At 35.0% G+C, this 18,802-nt stretch overlaps 1 protein-coding gene across 9 annotated transcripts in view; it reads left to right on the top strand.

Annotated features, from left to right (window-relative positions):
• The window catches only part of CEP350 (centrosomal protein 350), a 156,372-nt gene that overhangs the window by 62,127 nt on the left and 75,443 nt on the right, over positions 1-18,802 (top strand). For all 9 annotated transcript variants that reach the window (XM_069546189.1, XM_069546196.1, XM_069546193.1 and 6 more), the window contains 5 exons: positions 417-586; positions 10,941-11,127; positions 14,142-14,356; positions 14,801-14,964; positions 18,577-18,687. In XM_069546189.1, coding sequence (XP_069402290.1) covers positions 417-586; positions 10,941-11,127; positions 14,142-14,356; positions 14,801-14,964; positions 18,577-18,687 — 847 coding nt within the window. The remainder of the gene's footprint in view (positions 1-416; positions 587-10,940; positions 11,128-14,141; positions 14,357-14,800; positions 14,965-18,576; positions 18,688-18,802) is intronic.

Raw genomic sequence — 18,802 nt, forward strand, 5'->3', positions numbered from 1 at the left:
TAATATCACTGATCAATATGATTTATTATATTTTATTTCTGAGTTGAAGTAGAACATATTAAATTATTATTCCCTATAAGATTATTAGAAGGAAAATAATAAATTATAAATTTGAATAGAAATTGAGGTTACATTTTTCAGTATCCAGCATTATATTTTTTTCTCTTTTGTGTCTGAATTACCCATTTTTATTGGTTTCACTCCAGTAAAAAACTGCCTAAGACTTTTCTCAGTAATAAATTGAGCCATAGGGAATAATGCAGGCTTCTGGTACTGACAAAATGAGACAAGTGGAAAGCATCTTTGATTATATTTATATTCTCTTTGTGACTAGATTTTAAAATATCTATAGTTTTAGCAGTGAGTAGAAACTTTTTTATTTCTTTCTCTAACCACTGTTACTTATTCTTTGACAGTGTTGGTAGTCACAGTCTAGGCTTTCAGGAGGATCATTCCAGCAGAAAGTCTGCCTGTGACCTCTCCTCTGTGGATGTTACTCCCCAGCACTCATCAGGGGCCCCGTCTGCTGCATCGTCTCCTTCTTCCTCTTCTAAAGGGAAGAAAGGAAAGAAAGAGAAGATAGAATGTAAGTGGAATCCTGTGTGATGATCTTTTTCTCTTTACCAGTGGCTTTGTGACTGATCTAAAGTTAACGATTTGATTTCATAAGTTAGATAACTTCTGTATGATAATAGTATAATTGACTTTCATACTTATTTATCATTACAATAATACCTTTTGATATATAACATTATAAATCTTTTGCTTACTATGAAAGGAATACATTAACAATGATAAAAAATTAAAAGTTGTAGAAAAACAGTTGTACAACAATTATAAACCTCTATTGATTCTTCTCCTCAGAGATAACTACTGTTGATGTTTTTAGTGCCTATTTTTCCAATATGTACATAAAACCAGGCATACTCCCACATGCATTTTAATTTAAAAAGCAGAAATGAAATAATATTTTGCAGCTGCTTTTTAAAAACTTTGTATCCTGTATGTTTCTTAGTGTCATTAAATATAATGGTCTAATTTCTGTATCTACAAAGTGAAGATGATAATAAATGCTTTCTATGGTAATTTCAAAGCCTACATATATAATATGTACATCTCAGTACTTGCTACAGTAGCTGGCCCTTTGGCATTCTTGACTAATTGAGAATACCTTTCAGTCCCCTCATTTCTACTGGCTATAATTGCTCAGTAGGCCTAGTGATGAGAAGATAACAGTCATTAGGCATCGGCCTCTTAGATTCACAGGATGGTCTCAAGGGAATGATTTTGCTTCCACAGGTATTTTTTCTAATAGTAAAAAATTGCTTGTTGAGTTAAAAAAAAAAAGACTGGGGAGGACAAATGTATAAATATAGAAAACTATCTAAAAATGAAAAATCATCTGTATTCCCTCCACCTAGAGATAATCAATGTTAATGTCTTTTTAGATTTTTTTTTTATTTTATTGTGGTAAAATACACATAATGTAAACCTTATTATTTTAACCATTTTCAAGTGTTGAATTCAGTACTGTTAATAAGCATGTTCATTGTGTTCCACAACCATCATCATTACCCAACTCTAGAACTTTTTCATCCTGCCATGCTGAAACTTGGAACCCACTAAACAGTAATTTCCCTTCCCTGAGCTGCTGCTAACCACTGTTCTACTTTCTGTTGCTGAAGTACTACTCTAGGTACTTCATATAAGTGGCATCATCCAATATTCTTTTTGTGTCTGGCTTATTTCATTTAGCATAGCATCTTCAGATTTCATCCACATTGTTGCATGTATCAGAATGTCCTCCCTTTTTAAGGCTAAATAATATCCCATTATATGGATATACCACATTTTGTGTATTCTTTGATCAGTTGATGGGTATCTTGGTTGTTTCATCCTTTTAACTATTGTGAGTAATATGGACATGAACATTGGTGTACAAATAACTGTTTGAATCCCTACTTCCAGTTCTTTTATCTATATATCCAATTGTAGACTTGCTAGATAAAAAGTCATTTCTATATTTTAGCTATAACATTTTACATTCTCACCAGTAATGTACAAGGGTTCCAGTTTCTCCACACATATACTAATGCTTGTTTTGTAGTTTTTGTTTTTTTAAGAATAGATATCCCAATGCATGTGAAATGTTAACATTTTTAGTGAGAATACTTCTAGACTGTTAGTAGGCATATGTAAATAGAAAATGTTACATGTATAAGATCACAGTTTATGTGATTTTTTTTTTTTCCTATCAATGGGTTACAGAAACTTTTCTCTGTTGGTAAATATGGTTAACCCTTTGTAAGGGCTTACTTATTTGTTGTTTAGTTGCTAAGTCTGAATCTTTTTGCAACCCCATGGACTGTAGATCACCAGGCTCCTCTGTCCCTGGGATTTCCCAGGCAGGAATACTGGAGTCGGTTGTCATTTCTTTCTCTAGGGGATCTTCCAGACACAGAGAGCGAACCCATATCTCCTGCATTGCAGACAGATTCTTTACCACTGTGCCACCCGGGAAGCCGAATGGCTACCTAGTGTTCTGTTATTTGAATGTATTGTAATTTGTTATCCAGTTCCCCATTGCTAGACATTTAGATTCTTTCTTTTTTCTTTCTTTTCTGTAATAAACACTGCTGCATTTTCTATGATGAACACTGTAAGACATTGAATAGCCTTACAAATGCATCTTTACACATTGATCTGGTTCTTTTAAGAGAAAATCCTAGAAGGAAGATAATGGACAATGAGTATAACATGCTTAAAATTTGGATACATTTTGCTGAATAGCTCTTCAGAAAGCTAGTGCCACTTTATATTTCCAGTGTGAGACTGCTAGGAGAGATTTTTTTTTCTTTTAATTTATTTTTTTATTGAAGGATAATTGCTTTACAGAATTTTGTTGTTTTCAGTCAGAGCTCAACATGAATCAGCCATAGGCATGCATATATCCCCTCCCTTTTGAACCTTCTCATCTCCTTCCCCATCCCACACCTCTAGGTTGATATAGAGTCCTTGTTTGAGTTTCCTGAGCCATATAGCAAATTCCTGTTGTCTGTCTGTTTTACATATGGTAATGTAAATTTCCATATTACTTTTTCCTCCTCTCTCCTCCCATTACTCCATTTCCATAAGTCTATTTTCTATGTCTGTTTCTCCATTGCTGCCCTATAAATAAATTCTTCCCATAACATTTTTCTAGATTCTGTATATGTGTGTTAGAATAGATATTTATCTTTCTCTTTCTGACTCACTTCACTCTGTACAATAGGTTCTAGGTTCATCCACCCCATCAGAACTGACTCAAATGCGTTCCTTTTTTATGGCTGAGTAATATTTCGTTGTGGGTATGTACCACAACTTCTTTATCCTGTCTTTTTCAATTTTTATTTCCTCAGTATATGCCTACGAGTGGGATTGCTGGGTCATATGGTGGTTTTATTCCTAGTTTTTTAAGGAATCTCCATATTGTCTTCCATATTGACTGTATCAATTTATATTCCCACCAGCAGTGCAAGAGTGTTCCTTTTCTCCATACCCTCTCCAGCATTTATTGTTTGTAGACTTTTTGGTGAGGGCCATTCTGATCAGTGTGAGGTGATATCTCATTGTGGTTTTGATTTGCATTTCTCTAATAATGAGCTATTTCAAATCCTGAAAGATGATGCTGTGAAAGTGCTGCACTCAATATGCCAGCAAATTTGGAAAACTCAGCAGTGGCCACAGGACTGGAAAAGGTCAGTTTTCATTCCAATCCCAAAGAAAGGCAATGCAAAAGAATGCTCAAACTACCACACAATTGCACTCATCTCACACGCTAGTAAAGTAATGCTCAAAATTCTCCAAGCCAGGCTTCAGCAATACGTGAACCGTAAACTTCCAAATGTTCAAGCTGGTTTTAGAAAAGTCAGAGGAATCAGAGATCAAATTGCCAACATCCTCTGGATCATGGAAAAAGCAAGAGAGTTCAGGAAAAACATCAATTTCTGCTTTATTGACTATGCCAAAGCCTTTGACTGTGTGGATCACAATAAACTGTGGAAAATTCTGAAAGAGATGGGAATACCAGACCACCTGACCTGCCTCCTAAGAAAGCTATATGCAGGTCAGAAAGCAACAGTTAGAACTGGACATGGAACAACAGACTGGTTCCAAAAAGGAAAAGGAGTACGTCAAGGCTGTATATTGTCACCCTGCTTATTTAACTTCTGTGCAGAGTACATCATGAGAAACGCTGGACTGGAAGAAACACAAGCTGGAATCAAGATTGCTGGGAGAAATATCAATAACCTCACATATGCAGATGACACCACCTTTATGGCAGAAAGTGAAGAGGAACTAAAAGGCCTCTTGATGAAAGTGAAAGAGGAGAGTGAAAAAGTTGGCTTAAAGCTCAACATTCAGAAAACGAAGATCATGGCATCCGGTCCCATCACTTCATGGGAAATAGATGGGGAAACAGTGGAAACAGTGTCAGACTTTATTTTGGGGGGCTCCAAAATCACTGCAGATGGTGACTGCAGCCATGAAATTAAAAGATGCTTACTCCTTGGAAGAAAAGTTATGATCAACCTAGATAGCATATTCAAAAGCAGAGACATTACTTTGTCAACAAAGGTCCATCTAGTCAAGGCTATGGTTTTTCCAGTGGTCATGTATGGATGTGAGAGTTGGACTATGAAGAAAGCTGAGTGCTGAAGAATTGATGCTTTTGAACTGTGGTGTTGGAGGACTCCTGAGAGTCTCTTAGACTGCAAGGAGATCCAACCAGTCCATTCTGAAGGAGATTGGCCTTGGGATTTCTTTGGAAGGAATGATGCTAAAGCTGAAACTCCAGTACTTTAGCCACCTCATGCGAAGAGTTTACTCATTGGAAAAGACTCTGATGCTGGGAGGGATTGGGGGCAGGAGGAGAAGGGGCCAGAGGATGAGATGGCTGGATGGCATCACTGACTTGATGGATGCGAGTCTGAGTGAACTCCAGGAGTTGATGGACAGGGAGGCCTGGCGTGCTGCGACTCATGGGGTTGCAAAGAGTCAGACACGACTGAGCAACTAAACTGAACTGAATAATGAGCAATGTTGAGTATCTTTTCATGTGTTTGTTAGCCATCTGAATGTCTTCTTTGAAGAAATGTCTGTTTAGGTCTGTTTCCTACTTTTTGATTGGGTTGTTTGTTTTTCTGGCGTTGAGTTGTATGAGCTGCTTGTATATTTGGGAAATTAATCCTTTGTCAGTTGTTTCATTTGCTATTATTTTCTTCCATTCTGAGGGTTGTCTGAAGCTTATAATTTCCTTTGCTGTGTAGTAGCTTTTAAGTTTAATCAGGTCCCACTTGTTTACTTTGGTTTTTATTTCCATTACTCTAGGAGGTGGGTCGTACAGGATCTTGCTTTATGTCACTGAGTGATCTGCCTATGTTTTTCTCTGAGAATTTTATAGTTTCTGATCTTACATTTAGATCTTTAATCCATTTTGAGTTTATTTCTGTGTATGGTGTTAGGAAGTGTTCTAATTTCATTCTTTTACGTGTAGCTGTCCCGTTTTCCCAGCACCATTTATTGAAGAGGCTGTCTTTCCCCATTGTGTATTCTTACCTCCTTTGTCAAAGATAAGGTACCCATAGGTGCATGGGTTTATTTCTGGGCTTTCTGTCTTATTTCATTGGTCTATATTTCTGTTTTTGTGCCAGTACTGTACTGTCTTGATGACTGTAACTTTGTAGTATCATCTGAAGTCAGGAAGGTCAATTCCTCCATCTCCATTCTTCTTACTCAAGACTGCTTTGGCTATTTGGGGTTGTTTGTGTTTGCATATGAGCTGTGAAATTTTTTGTTCTAGTTCTGTGCAAAATGCCATTGGCAGTTTGATAGGGACTGCATTGAATCTGTAGGTTGCGTATGGTAGCATAGTCATTTTCACTTTTCTACCCAGGAACATGGAATGTCTCTCCCATCTGGTTGTGTCATCTTTGATTTCTTTCATCAGTTTCTTACAGTTTTCTGTGTACAGTTGTTTTGTCTCCTTAGGTAAGTTTATTCCTAGATATTCTTTTTGTTGCAATGATGAATGGGATTGATTCCTTAATTGCTCTTTCTGATTTTTAATTGTTAGTATATAGAAATGCAAGTGAATTCTGTATATTGATTTTGTATTCTGCAGCTTTTCTTAACCTCACTGATTAGCTCTAGTAATTTTCTGATACTATCTTTATAGTTTTCTGTGTAGGGTTTACTTCTTCTTTTCCAATCTGGATTCCTTTTATTTCTTTTTCATCTCTGATTGCTGTAGCTAGGACTTTCAGAACTATGTTGAATAATAATGGTGAAAGCGGACACCCTTGTCTTGTTCCTGACCTTAGGAGGAGTGCTTTCAGTTTTGCACCATTGAGAATAATGTTTGCTATAGGCTTATCATATATGACCTTTATTATGTTGAGATAGGTTCCTTCTGTGCCCATTTTTTGAAGATTTTAATTATAAATGGGTGCTGAATTTTGTCAAAGGCTTTTTCTGTGGCTATTGAGATTATCATATGGTTTTTATCTTTCAATTTAATATGGTGTATCACATTGATTGATTTGTGTATATTGAAGAATCCTTGCATCGCTGGAATAGACCCAGCTTGATCATGGTGCATGAACTTTTTGATGTGTTGCTGAATTCTATTTGCTGAAATTTTGTTGAGGATTTTGGCACCTGTGTTCATTAGTGATACTTTGCTGTAGTTTTCTGTGTTGCCTTTGGCTAGGAGAGGTATAACTCTCTTGCACATTGGAAGTGTTCTTTAAAACAGATTGGAACATTAAACATCATTTTATCAACACTTCTCAAAGTTTTTCTTTTCTTGTGAAATACTGATTCAGTGCAATAGGCTGCTTCATAGGTGCTCTGAGAACAAAAGAAATCCCATGGTTCCACAAACCTGGGAAATGCTTTCAGAGTGAAATAGGCTTCTCTCTAACAGGACTTATCAATACTTTCAATATGCTGATATGGATTATTTAGGATGAGGATGAGGCTATAGTGTGATATTTTTCAAATTTATTTGACCACAGAATCAGCTCTTCGATCAGCATGTTACATACAAATTCAGCAGAATACATTTCAGGAAATGATGATTTTGCTCAGTTTTTTTTATTTTGCAGTTGTTATGCTTTATTATGTTAGTGTCTCAGCTAAGGTACTAACTGCTGCTGCTAAGTTGCTTCAGTCGTCTCCGACTGTGCGACCCCGTAGACAGCAGCCCACCAGGCTCCCCCGTCCCTGGGATTCTCCAGGCAAAAGCACTGGAGTGGGTTGCCATTTCCTTCTCCAGTGCATGAAAAAGTGAAAGTGAAGTCGCTCAGTTGTGTCCGATTCTTCGCGACCCTATGGACTGCAGGCTCCTCCGCCCATGGATTTTCCAGGCAAGAGTACTGGAATGGGGTGCCATCGCCTTCTCTGAAGGTTGCTAACTAGTTATCGGCAAAGCCTAGATTCTGACTTCTAACTTATAAATCAAGTTTATGTTTTACTATAATATATTGTACAACTTAAGATATCATGATATATTATGAGCATAAACAATATGATTCAGTGTAAGTTTTAAAAATTATAATCTAATACTTGATTAGGTGAAATACAGGTAATTTTTTGTGGTTTTCAGTTTCCCTGATTCCTTCTGACAATGCCTTAAGAAAACCCATATATTTTACTTACCACAGCATCAACTTAAACTTAGTATCTTATCCTAGAGTTCTAATATGTATACATTTTGTTGCATATACTTGGATCTGGTGGTAAAAAAGAGTGCATGCTCGCTCACTTCCTCAGTGTTGATGAAAAGAGTAGACGAAAGTGGTAATCATAAGAAAAAGATAATCTTAATTTAACTTTAAAACATATAAACATACTTTCATTTGGAAATCTTTTAAACTAGGGGCAGATGATTTCTTTGCATATAGGTCCCTCGAATGGAGTTTAGATCTTTCTTGCATAAACTATTGTATGGTCTATGATTTCTAGTTTTTTGAAGTGAACAATTTTTAAATTGTGTATTTAAATAATATATTAAGTGAATGAACTGTTTTTATTCTATAAGAGTGCATCTATATTATGGTAAAGTTAGAGATAACCAGTATTAACAGCTTGTTTCTAGCCTAGGGGTCATAAATAGATTTTAGATTGTGGAATCCTTTCTAGTTGATGGACAATCCTCTAGATTATTTGTATTTTTCTCCCCATTATGATATACTGACTTAGCTTATTTAATTCATTGTATACATCTTCACGTAGCTTCCTAGGATAAATTGCTATGAGAAATTCCACCGTCAAGGGCTTGGCTGGAAAATTATTTTTATGTATTTTTTGAGTTGTCCTTAAGAAAGGATATATGATTCCTTAAAAAGCTAGGAATAAAGCTACCATATGACCTAGCAATTCCACTACTGGTCATATACTATGTGAAAAACCATAAATGAAAAAGACACATGTATCTTTGTAGCAGTTCATTGTAGCACTATTTACAATAGCTAGAATATGGAAGTAACCTAGATGCCTGTTGACAGATGAATGGATAAAGATGTGGTGTATACACACACACACACATATACACACACACAATGAAATATACTCAGCCATAAAAAAAAAAAGAATGAATTTGAACCAGTTCTAGTTAGGTGGTAGATTTACAGAGTGAAGTAAATCAGAAAGAGAAATATCATATTATTGCACATAAATGGTAATTAGAAAAGTGATGTTGATGAACCTATTTTTAGGGAAGGAATGGAGATGCAGATACTGAGAACAGACTTGCGGACACAGTGGGACAGATGGAGAAAGTGGCATCAGCGTATATACACTACCATGTGTGAAATAGATAGCTGGTGAGAAGTTGTATATAACACAGGGATCCCAGCCAGGTGATCTGTGGTTATCTAAAGGAGTAGGTAGGATGCGGGGAGGGGAGGGAAGCTCAAGAGGGAGTTGAAATATAACTATGGCTGATTTACATTGTTGTATGGCAGAAATTGTCATAATGTTGTAAAGCAGTTTTCTTCCAATTAATAAATAAATTAAAAAGCAAAGGATATATGAGTTTGCACTCCCATGAAAATGGTGTATGAGTATTGTTTCATGTGTGTGCTGAATGACAGTCAAGGTTACATTACTTCAAAAATATTTGCTAATCTGATATTGAAAAATGACATTTCATTGATTTGCATTTCTTTGGTACTTGGGTTTAATATTTCTCACATGGTAAGACTGTTCTAATTTTTCCTTTTCAAACCAAATTGTGATGAAAAATTGTTACTTTATTACTATCACTACAGAATAATGTAGCTTAATTTTAAAATTTATTTTTTGTGTGACAAACATAGCTAACATAAAATTTGCCATTTTAACCATTTTTTAGTGTACCATTCAGTGGCATTTGATTTATTAACACTGTTTACAACTAAGTTTCACTACTATCCACCTCCAGAACTACTTCATCCTCCGGTATTGAAACTCTCTATGCCTGTTGAACAGTGATTCCCTGTTCCCCCCTTTCCAGCCCCTGGCAGCCCCCGTTCTCCTTTCTGTCTCTGTGGTGAAGTGTCTAGTTCAGTGTCATTAGGTACATTCACAGTGTGCAGCTATCACCATTCCATTCATCTCCGCAGCTGTTTCATTATTCCAAACTAGAACTCTGTGCCCACTAAATAGTAGCTTTCATTCTCCCCTCTGCCGTTGTGTTTCTATGAATTTGCCTATTCTAGGTACCTCATATAGATATGTAGTCATACAGTATTTGTTCTTTTGTGACCAAATGGCTTATTTTACTTAGCGTAATGTTGTCAAAGTTCATGCATGTTGTAACGTGTGTCAAAATGTCCTTCTTTTTTAAGACTGAATAATATTTCATTATATGTATATACCAGTTTTGTTTATGCAGTCATTGTGGAAGGACGTTTGAGTTGCTTCTGCCTTTTGGCTATTGTGAATAATGCTGCTATGAACATAGGGGTGCAGCATCATTTGTTTTTTACTTTTCCGTTGTCTTTTGATCTTTTAAAAACCAGATTTAAAAAGATTTAGCTGCCATTAAAATGTGTACACAGTTCTTTTGTGCCTTTTTTTTTTTTTTTTAGCATAGCATGCCTTTTTCTTTGCTGCTATTGAAGCATATCAAGATAAACAGTGCCCTAGACTTAGAATCATGAAGCCTGGGTTTATGTCCTATTTCTGCTATCATCATGATTCCTTAAGTTATTTAGCCTGATAGATCTCTAGTTACTGCATCAGCAAATTAAGCATATAGTACCCACTTCATAAGGTGTTTAAGAGCAATAAGATAATGTATGTGTTCAAATTACGAAAAGCTCTTTCTGTATTCAAGTTACTATTATCTATGTAATTTAGACAATTCTATTGCTGGTAATGGAGGTTGAAATTTTTAAATTATAAAGTTATACGTTGAATGTCATGTACAACTTTTGTTTCAACAGTCTCCTTAAGATACCCACATAAGTAAAATTATTTTGAATCAGAGAATAATTGTTCAGAGAATATGAACAGTTTTATAAATCTGGCTGTGTAGTTCTTACCATAGAGTTTTTCAAAAGGATTATGTAGTTTAGTTGGCAGTTGATAACCTTTTTCTCTCACCTCTGAGTTTTATTTTTAAGAATGTGGTGGGGGTTACTTTTTTATAGGGATAGAGTAGTACTTCATTCTTGTTTAATATGTTTGTCTTTTTTCTTAACCATTTGGTTTAAAAACTTTTTTTTAATAGCAAGTAGATGTTAATGGAAATGTCACTTTCCTTATATAGAAGTGAAGAAAGACCTGCTTAAAAGTGCATTTTAAGATATTCTGGTTTGTGCTTTTTGTTATTTTACTGAAATGTAGGTGTTAGTTATCTCTTAGTAGCTTCTAATACTGGGAGTCAGTTTTATAAGAAATTTACTTTACAGGGCTAGATTCACTCACTGGAAATATTCAGAACTCACTTGTTGATGAAGAAAAAGTACACTCTGGTTCAGAACGTGGCTCTCATCAAGGAAAGAAATCTGGGACCAGTAGCAAACTTTCTGTGAAAGATTATGAGCAGACTCTTGATACTGATAGCACTTTGGAAGAAATTTCTGGGCATTCTTTGAGGTAAAGCTATGCATATTTTATACTGAAATTTGTATTTCATTAAAATTATAATATCATTGATGCTCATAGAATTCACTTAATAAATTTATGTATTTTTTATAGTTTTGTTCATAGCTCTAGTCTTTATATTATAGAATATACTCATCTCTCACCTAAACTATTGTAGCTACTGCTACAGGTATTCTTTGCCTCTAGCACAATCCACCCTTCTATTCCAAACAATTTTCACAGTTGTTTTCTTCACTCAGTCATTTGACCAAGCAACTGCTCTCCTTAGGATACTCTGGACCTCACAGTTACCCCACAGATCAACACTTAGGGCTTGACTTTGTTTGAAGTGTTATCACTAGGCTACCAAAGACTATCTTACTTCCTTTGTTTATGCAACTTTTCTTCTCAACTGTATTCTTCCACTCTTTAAACATAACCACTTAGTACCCTTTTGGTATCATTGTTTATTTGTACCTCTGAACTTTTTACTTATGCTCAACCTATTAGACAATTAGATTTTGAAATCTCTTAAATTGATTGTGTAACTTGCACACTGTAATATCATATATTATGCACTTAGCCTATTGCTTATAAATAACTATTGCTTCATGTACAATTCCTGCTCTGTCTCCATGACTTTTATCTGTTACACTGGTTTTGTTCTTCTGGAAATTTAAGCTCTGAGAAGGCATGGATTTATTTTTTTACTTTAAAACTGTGTGCTTTTTCCAATATAGTGTTACATACAGACAGTCATTTTTAGTGCTTTCATGTTGCAGATAGTGCCATCATTCCTATGTCTAAAGTTGAATTTTCTTTGTCAATGATTTTGGAATTCAGAAAACTTTACCTTTCCTTAAGAGATACCTGATGATTTAACTGGCAAAATCTACAAAGTTAAACATTTCTAAACAAACTCCAGAGCCAAATAAGTTGATAAATGCCCCATACTATAGTCCAGACCCCCTACTTCCTCACCTATGGAGATTGACAGTGGATAAAACAGTTTAAGGATTTGATACAAAGGAGTCCAGTTTTAAAAAAAAATTATTTAACTTATATTGTCTTATTTGGCTATAGACACTTGCTGTGTCCACATTCTTTCCCTTTGTTTCTTTTTTATATTTTAGAAAACTTATTAATATCATTGGAAACAGCTAGTCTAGGTAAGTCTCTGCAGAGCAAATATGAATTCATCTTGTAAATCCATATGGTGAGATTTATCTTATGAGTCAGTTCAGTTCAGTTTAGTTGCTCAGTCATATCGGACTCTTTGCAACCCCATGGACTGCAGCACGCCCGGCCTCCCTGTCCATCACCAACTCCCGGAGATTACTCAAACTCATGTCCATTGAGTCGGTGATGTCATCCAACCATCTCATCCTCTGTCGTCCCCGTCTCCTCTCGCCTTCAATCTTTCCCAGCATCAGGGTCTTTTCAAGTGAGTCAGCTCTTCGCATTAGGTGGCAAAGTAGTGGAGTTTCAGCAGTTGGAGTATTGAGCTTCAGCATCAGTTCTTCCAGTGAACATTCAGGACTGATTTCCTTTAAGATGGACTGGTTCGACCTCCTTGCAGTCCAAGGGACTCTCAAGAGTCTTCTCCAACACCACAGTTCAAAAGCATCAATTCTTCAGCGCTCAGCTTTCTTTATAGTCCAACTCTCACATCCATACGTGACTACTGGAAAAATTGTAGCCTTGACTAGATGGACCTTTTTTGGCAAAGTAATGTCTCTGCTTTTTAATATGCTGTCTAGGTTGGTCATAACTTTTCTTCCAAGGAGTAACTTTCTTTTAATTTCATGGCTGCAGTCACCATCTGCAGTGATTTTGGAGTCCCCCAAAATAATGTCTGCCACTGTTTCCCTATCTATTTGCCATGAAGTGATGGGACTGGATGCCATGATCTTTGTTTTCTGAATGTTGAGCTTTAAGCCAACTTTTTCCCTCTCCTCTTATGAGTACTGTGTTTTAATATTGTGTTGGAATTCTTTCAGGGAAATCTATTAGGAAACAGAAGTAATGGTAATTCTTTCTATGTTCTGTAAATTGTCAGACTGTTAAAAACAGTATTTCTCTAAACTTCAGAAAATTAAAGGTTACAGGAAGCTAGTGAGTGCCTTTAAAGACTACTTTTATTCAAATTTAAATGCTGGTATAAGAGAAATTTTTACCTTTAAAAACCATGTCATAGTTTTATTAAAGCTAAAAGTCAGCTTGATTTAGTATGTTGAAATATGCTAACTGCTAACATGCTTTATAGGATATTTGAGTCAGTAAATAAATCTTTAGTGCAAAGCAGCGTGCTTCTTATCAAAAACAGTACCTTTAATGAGCTTAATTTATCAAAGAGAAACTTGACCTGTGCCTTGTGTTGAATTAAATACTTTGAGTTGTTTTAATAAAACTGCTATGAGAGGTTACTTCTTAGAAAGTTCAGGAAAGAACTATAGCATTAAAAAGTGGACAGAAACAAATGGACATATATAAAGTATTTGGAGATGGTTAGTGTGAAACTAACCACAGTATGTGATTTTTGGGGTTAATAAAAGTAATAACAAAAGTAGTTTTTGTCATTTTAAATTTTTTAACACAAAATGATATTCTCTTTCAGAAACATATTTTAAGGTATTTTTATGAAATAGACTTTACCTTGCTTTTTTTATATGTTTGTAATTTTATTGCTATATAAGATTTTAGTATTCTAGAGGATTTTGCCTGCTACTAAAATAAGTGATTCATAGTAAATTACATTGTAGAGGAAGGAGTTTAGTCCCAATTTAATCAAAAGACTCCTTTTCCATATTATTTTGAGCAGGGCTTGTCCCCAGCTTGTTACCCTCTGTAAATCTAGCAATAAAAGTACTCATAGTCATTCATTCAGTGTAGCAACTCTGTTAAAATGAATAAATCAAAGCTTTTTAAAGCTAATGTTAATAAGTTTTGCATGTTGTTCTTATTGTTTAGATGGCTTTTGAAGTAGATTTCCTGTCTCTAATGTCTTTATGAAACAAAACTTGTAGTGTCTCATCAGATAAGGGAAGATCTCAGAAAACTCCAACTTCTCCCATATCTCCAAGTTCTCAGAAACTGTTGCAGTTTGACCTTCCAGGAACTTCATTAGAAAGATCTAAATCCTCAATAGTAGTGACTCCAACAGGGTTTAAGCCTAATGCAACTTTTGCTGATGTGAACCTGGCTGCCAGCAGAACGACGACAGAGATGGCGTCAACACCAGGCAAGTAGATCCATGCAGCTGTAATTTTAAAAATTGGATATGAATTTATTTCTAAAAATTTATTTCAGTTAAACCATAGAAGAATGTTACTTCAAGTGAATGCAATTACTATTTGAAGTATTAAACAAAAATTGTGCCAGAAAATAAATATTGAAAAGCATGAGAGATTCAGTAGTGGTGACTTTTCCCATCTAGCCAGCATCAGTAAAAAGACATTTGAAAAGTGTGTTCTGTGTATGTATTATGTACGCTGGCATGGTTTATACGTACCTTCACATGCATACACAAAAAAAGTAGCTAGTAGAATGCTGTGTACTAAAACGTCACTGTCTTTCCTACAAAGGATAGCAGACTTGTTTTTGGACCTTAAAATAAGAAATGAATTTTAGAAATTAGATGTAATTTCACATGAACTTTTATATATGACAATTATATGCCTTCCAGGTTCTAAGCGCTTTTCTCCTGCTGGCCTCCAGCATCGGATGGCAGCAGAACTCAGTTACTTGAGTGCCATTGAGGAGTCGGTGCGTCAGCTGTCAGATGTAGAAAGAGTTAGAGGAGTTTCACTTGCTCAACAGGAGAGCGTGTCTCTGGCTCAGATCATAAAGGTATTTGTGGAATTTTCTTTAGCTTTCTGTGTTTTTTTTCTCTTTGCTGTTTAAAATGATCTTAATGTTGAGTTAAAAAAGAAAACACAAAACTTTAAACTGCTAAGTAGAAAAAACAGTCTTGTCACACAGTACCTATAAATAATCTTGAGAAAAACTGTCATATTCTAAAAAGATAATTAAACATGCAGTATTTGGCAACAGAACAGTAAAACAGTCATTCTCTTTTAAATACTTCATTTTCCACATTCTTTACCTTTTTTTGTTACAGTGTGAAAATTGGCTTATCAAAATTTTTCTATATTTTCTCTTTTTGAGTGAGAAAAGTCAGAAATGACTTTGGTTTTGTTTTGTTTTTTTAATACTTTATTTGTACTGAAAAGTTTCTGAGATCTAAGTGTTTGGTAGTACCAGGATAATAGGACTTTTCCTTAAGGAAGCTAACAAAAATCTTAGTGTTCCTTGGTGGAGATGCTATTGGTATCTTTAAAAAAAAAACAACAGGTAACATTTGCATATAATAAAATACACAGATTTTAACTGTACAACCTGATGAATTTTGAGCGTGTAACAACCACCTTAATCAAAATGTATTACACTTTTATCACTCCAGAAGGTTCACCCAGGCCTTTTCAGTTAATCTCACCACCCAGAGGCCATTAGTATTCTGATTCATATCACCGTAGTTTATTTCTGCCAGTTCTAGAACTTCATAAAAATGGAAGTATACTTTGATGTGTTGTGTTTATTTTATGCAGCATAACATTTTTAAGATTGATCCATTTTGTTGCATCTGTGGTGCTTTTGGTTTTTTCGCTGAGTAACATTCCACTGATGATTATATCACAATTCATTTATCCATTCTCTTGTTGGTGTACATTTGTATTATTTCCAGCTTTTGGCTATCATAAATATTCCTGCTGTGAAATTTTTTTCCAATTCTCTGTGTACAATACAAAATTTTATTTTTCTTGCTTAAATACCTAGGAGTGTAATTGCTTGGGTTAAGTATATATTTATGAGAAAATGCCATTCTTTTTCCAAAATAATTGTGACATCTTATACTCTGATGGTAGTATATGAGAATTCTAGTTGTATTGTTTCTTTGCTGTTATTGTATATTCTAGTCATTCTAATGAGGGTGAGGTAGTATCTCATTGTGGTTTTTAATTTGCATTTCTTTTATGACTGATGAAATTGATCTTTTGGTATATTTATGGTTAATCTCGTATCTTCTTTTGTGAATATGTGAGCAAATCATTTGCCTCTTTCATAATTGGAACATTTGTCTTTTAATTATTGAGTTGTAGGAGTTCTTTATATGTTCTAGAACAAATCCTTTTCAGATATATCTCAAATATTGCTTTCCATCCTAGACTTGGGGCTTCCCTGATAGTTCAGTTGGTAAAGAAACCTCCTGCAGTGCAGAAGATCGCAATTTGATTCCTGGGTCACAAAGATCCACTGGAGAAGGGATAGACAACCCACTCCAGTATTCTTGGGCTTCCCTTGTGGCTCAGCTGGTAAAGAATCTGCCTGCAATGCGGGAGACCTGGGTTTGGTCCCTGGGTTGGGAAGACCCCCTGGAGAAGGGAAAGGCTGCCCACTCCAGTATTCTGGCCTGGAGAATTCCATAGGCTCTATAGTCCATGGGGTCACAAAGTGTTGGACATGACTGACTTTCACTTTCACTCACATCCTAGCCTTGCCTTTTCATTTTTTTAAACTCTGTTTCTTGAAGAGCAGAAGATTTTAATTTTGATGAAGTCTCGTTTTTAATTTTTTTCTTTTATGGGTAATGCTCTTTGTATTCTAAGAAATCTTTGCTTACCCTAAGATATTAAGATACTCAAAGATATTCTTTTATATTTTCCCCCCAAACTTTATAGTTTTGCCTTTATATTTAAGTGTGTGAGCTATTTCAAGTTAATTAAGAATTGTGAGAAATGGGTCAAAGTTAATCCTTTCCCTCCTGATGTTTGGTTGTACTAGCACCATTTTCTTAAATTACCTTGACACCTTTATCAACAATGAAGTAATCATATATGTGCTGGTCTACTTTTGCATTCTGTTCTTTTCCATTGACCTATTTGTCTAGTACCATACTATTTTACAGTAACTTCAGAGTGAGTCTGTTTTCTTCTTTCATTTTTTCAGTTAAAAATTTTTATTGGAATATAGCTGATTTACAATGTTCTGTTTCAGGTGTATAGCAAAGTGAATCAGTTATACATATGCATATATCCACTCTTTTTTAGGTTCTTTTCCCATTTAGGCCATTACAGTTTATTGAGTCAAGTTCCCTGCACTATGCAGTGGGTCTTTATTAGTTATTTAATTATCTATTTTATATATAGTAGTGTGTATATGGTAATCCCAGTCTCCAAATTTATCCCTCTCTCCCATAGTGGGTCTTAAAATCAGGCTGTAGTTACTCCAGTTTTGTTCTTTCCCAAGATGATTTCAACTTTTCTTTTTCTATCTAACTTCTAGAGTCAGTTTGTCAGTTTCTACCAAAATTTTTTAAAAGCCTGGTGTAATTTTGATTTGAATGACATTGAATCTACAGATCAGTTTGGGAAGAATTCACATCTTAACAGTATTGAATCTTATAGTTCATGAACATAATATCTTTCTCTGTTTGTTTAGGTTTTTTAGATATTTTTCTCAACTGTAATTTTCAGTGTAGAGATGTTACACTTTTTAAAAGTTATTCTTAAATTTATGTCTTTTTGACGATAAATCTTATTTTTTCAATTCCATTTTCTAGTTCATCTTAAATTATCTAGTTAGTTTTTTTGAGTGGAACTATTCAGCCTTCCTTCACTCCTCCCAATAAATAACAACAGTGCTATGCATTCATTGTGACAGTAAAAGCTCTCCAGACACTTCCAAATGCTCACGGGTGGGCAGTGGAGGAGCCAATTCCAGCTTTGTTAGAAATCACTGGATTGAGAAATGGCCCTTTTGCAGCTACCATCTTTTCCTTGAAATCTAAACCACTGATACTATGTACTGTTTTAGGGATTTGTTATAACTCTGGGTTTCCACATATGGCCAGGGCATTGTATGACTTCATATATAAACTTACCACCTTTAGAGAACCTATATTATTTAGCACCATTCTAGAAGAGATGATAATATATAAATTTATAGATAACGTCATGTGTAATAATTGTAAGAAAGTGTTTAAAAGGAGACCTTTGGGGGTGACGTTTTAATGAAGCTGGTCTTTCAAAATCAAGGGAGTCATAAAATTGTGACTTATGAAGCATTATTTTTATTTTGACATGTAGGATGATTTAATGTCCTCCAAAGAGCTGCCTGTAGCTTTTGTTTTAAACCAGCTTTTTTATATCAGTTCTTAGTTCTGTATGCCTTGGAAATTTTTTTCTATTATATTATTTGACACACATTAAGTGGTCACTAAATACTTTAGATAAATAATAAATGGTTGATGTCTGTGCTGTTTACTTTCTTTCCTTTAGGCTCTCATGGGTTCCTTCAAAAGATTTGTGTTAGGAAAACAGCTTTCCATTTAATATAATTTCTGCATTAAAATAGTATTAAATTAGTATCTTAGAATTAATAGTTGATCATTTCTTTCTGAAGGCACAGCAACAACGCCATGAAAGAGACTTGGCCCTTTTGAAGTTGAAGGCTGAACAAGAGGCTCTGGAATGTCAGAGACAATTAGAAGAAACCCGAAGCAAAGCAGCTCAGGTAGCTTCTTTTGCAAATTTCTATCCTTGAAATCACTTTAGATTTCTTTTAATTTTATAGGAGGAAAAAGGAAAGATGTAAATAATTATGTTTTAGTACATTATCCCATGAGTTA

This window comes from Ovis canadensis, chromosome 12 (genome assembly GCF_042477335.2).
Source record: "Ovis canadensis isolate MfBH-ARS-UI-01 breed Bighorn chromosome 12, ARS-UI_OviCan_v2, whole genome shotgun sequence".
Taxonomy (NCBI): Eukaryota; Metazoa; Chordata; class Mammalia; order Artiodactyla; family Bovidae; genus Ovis; species Ovis canadensis.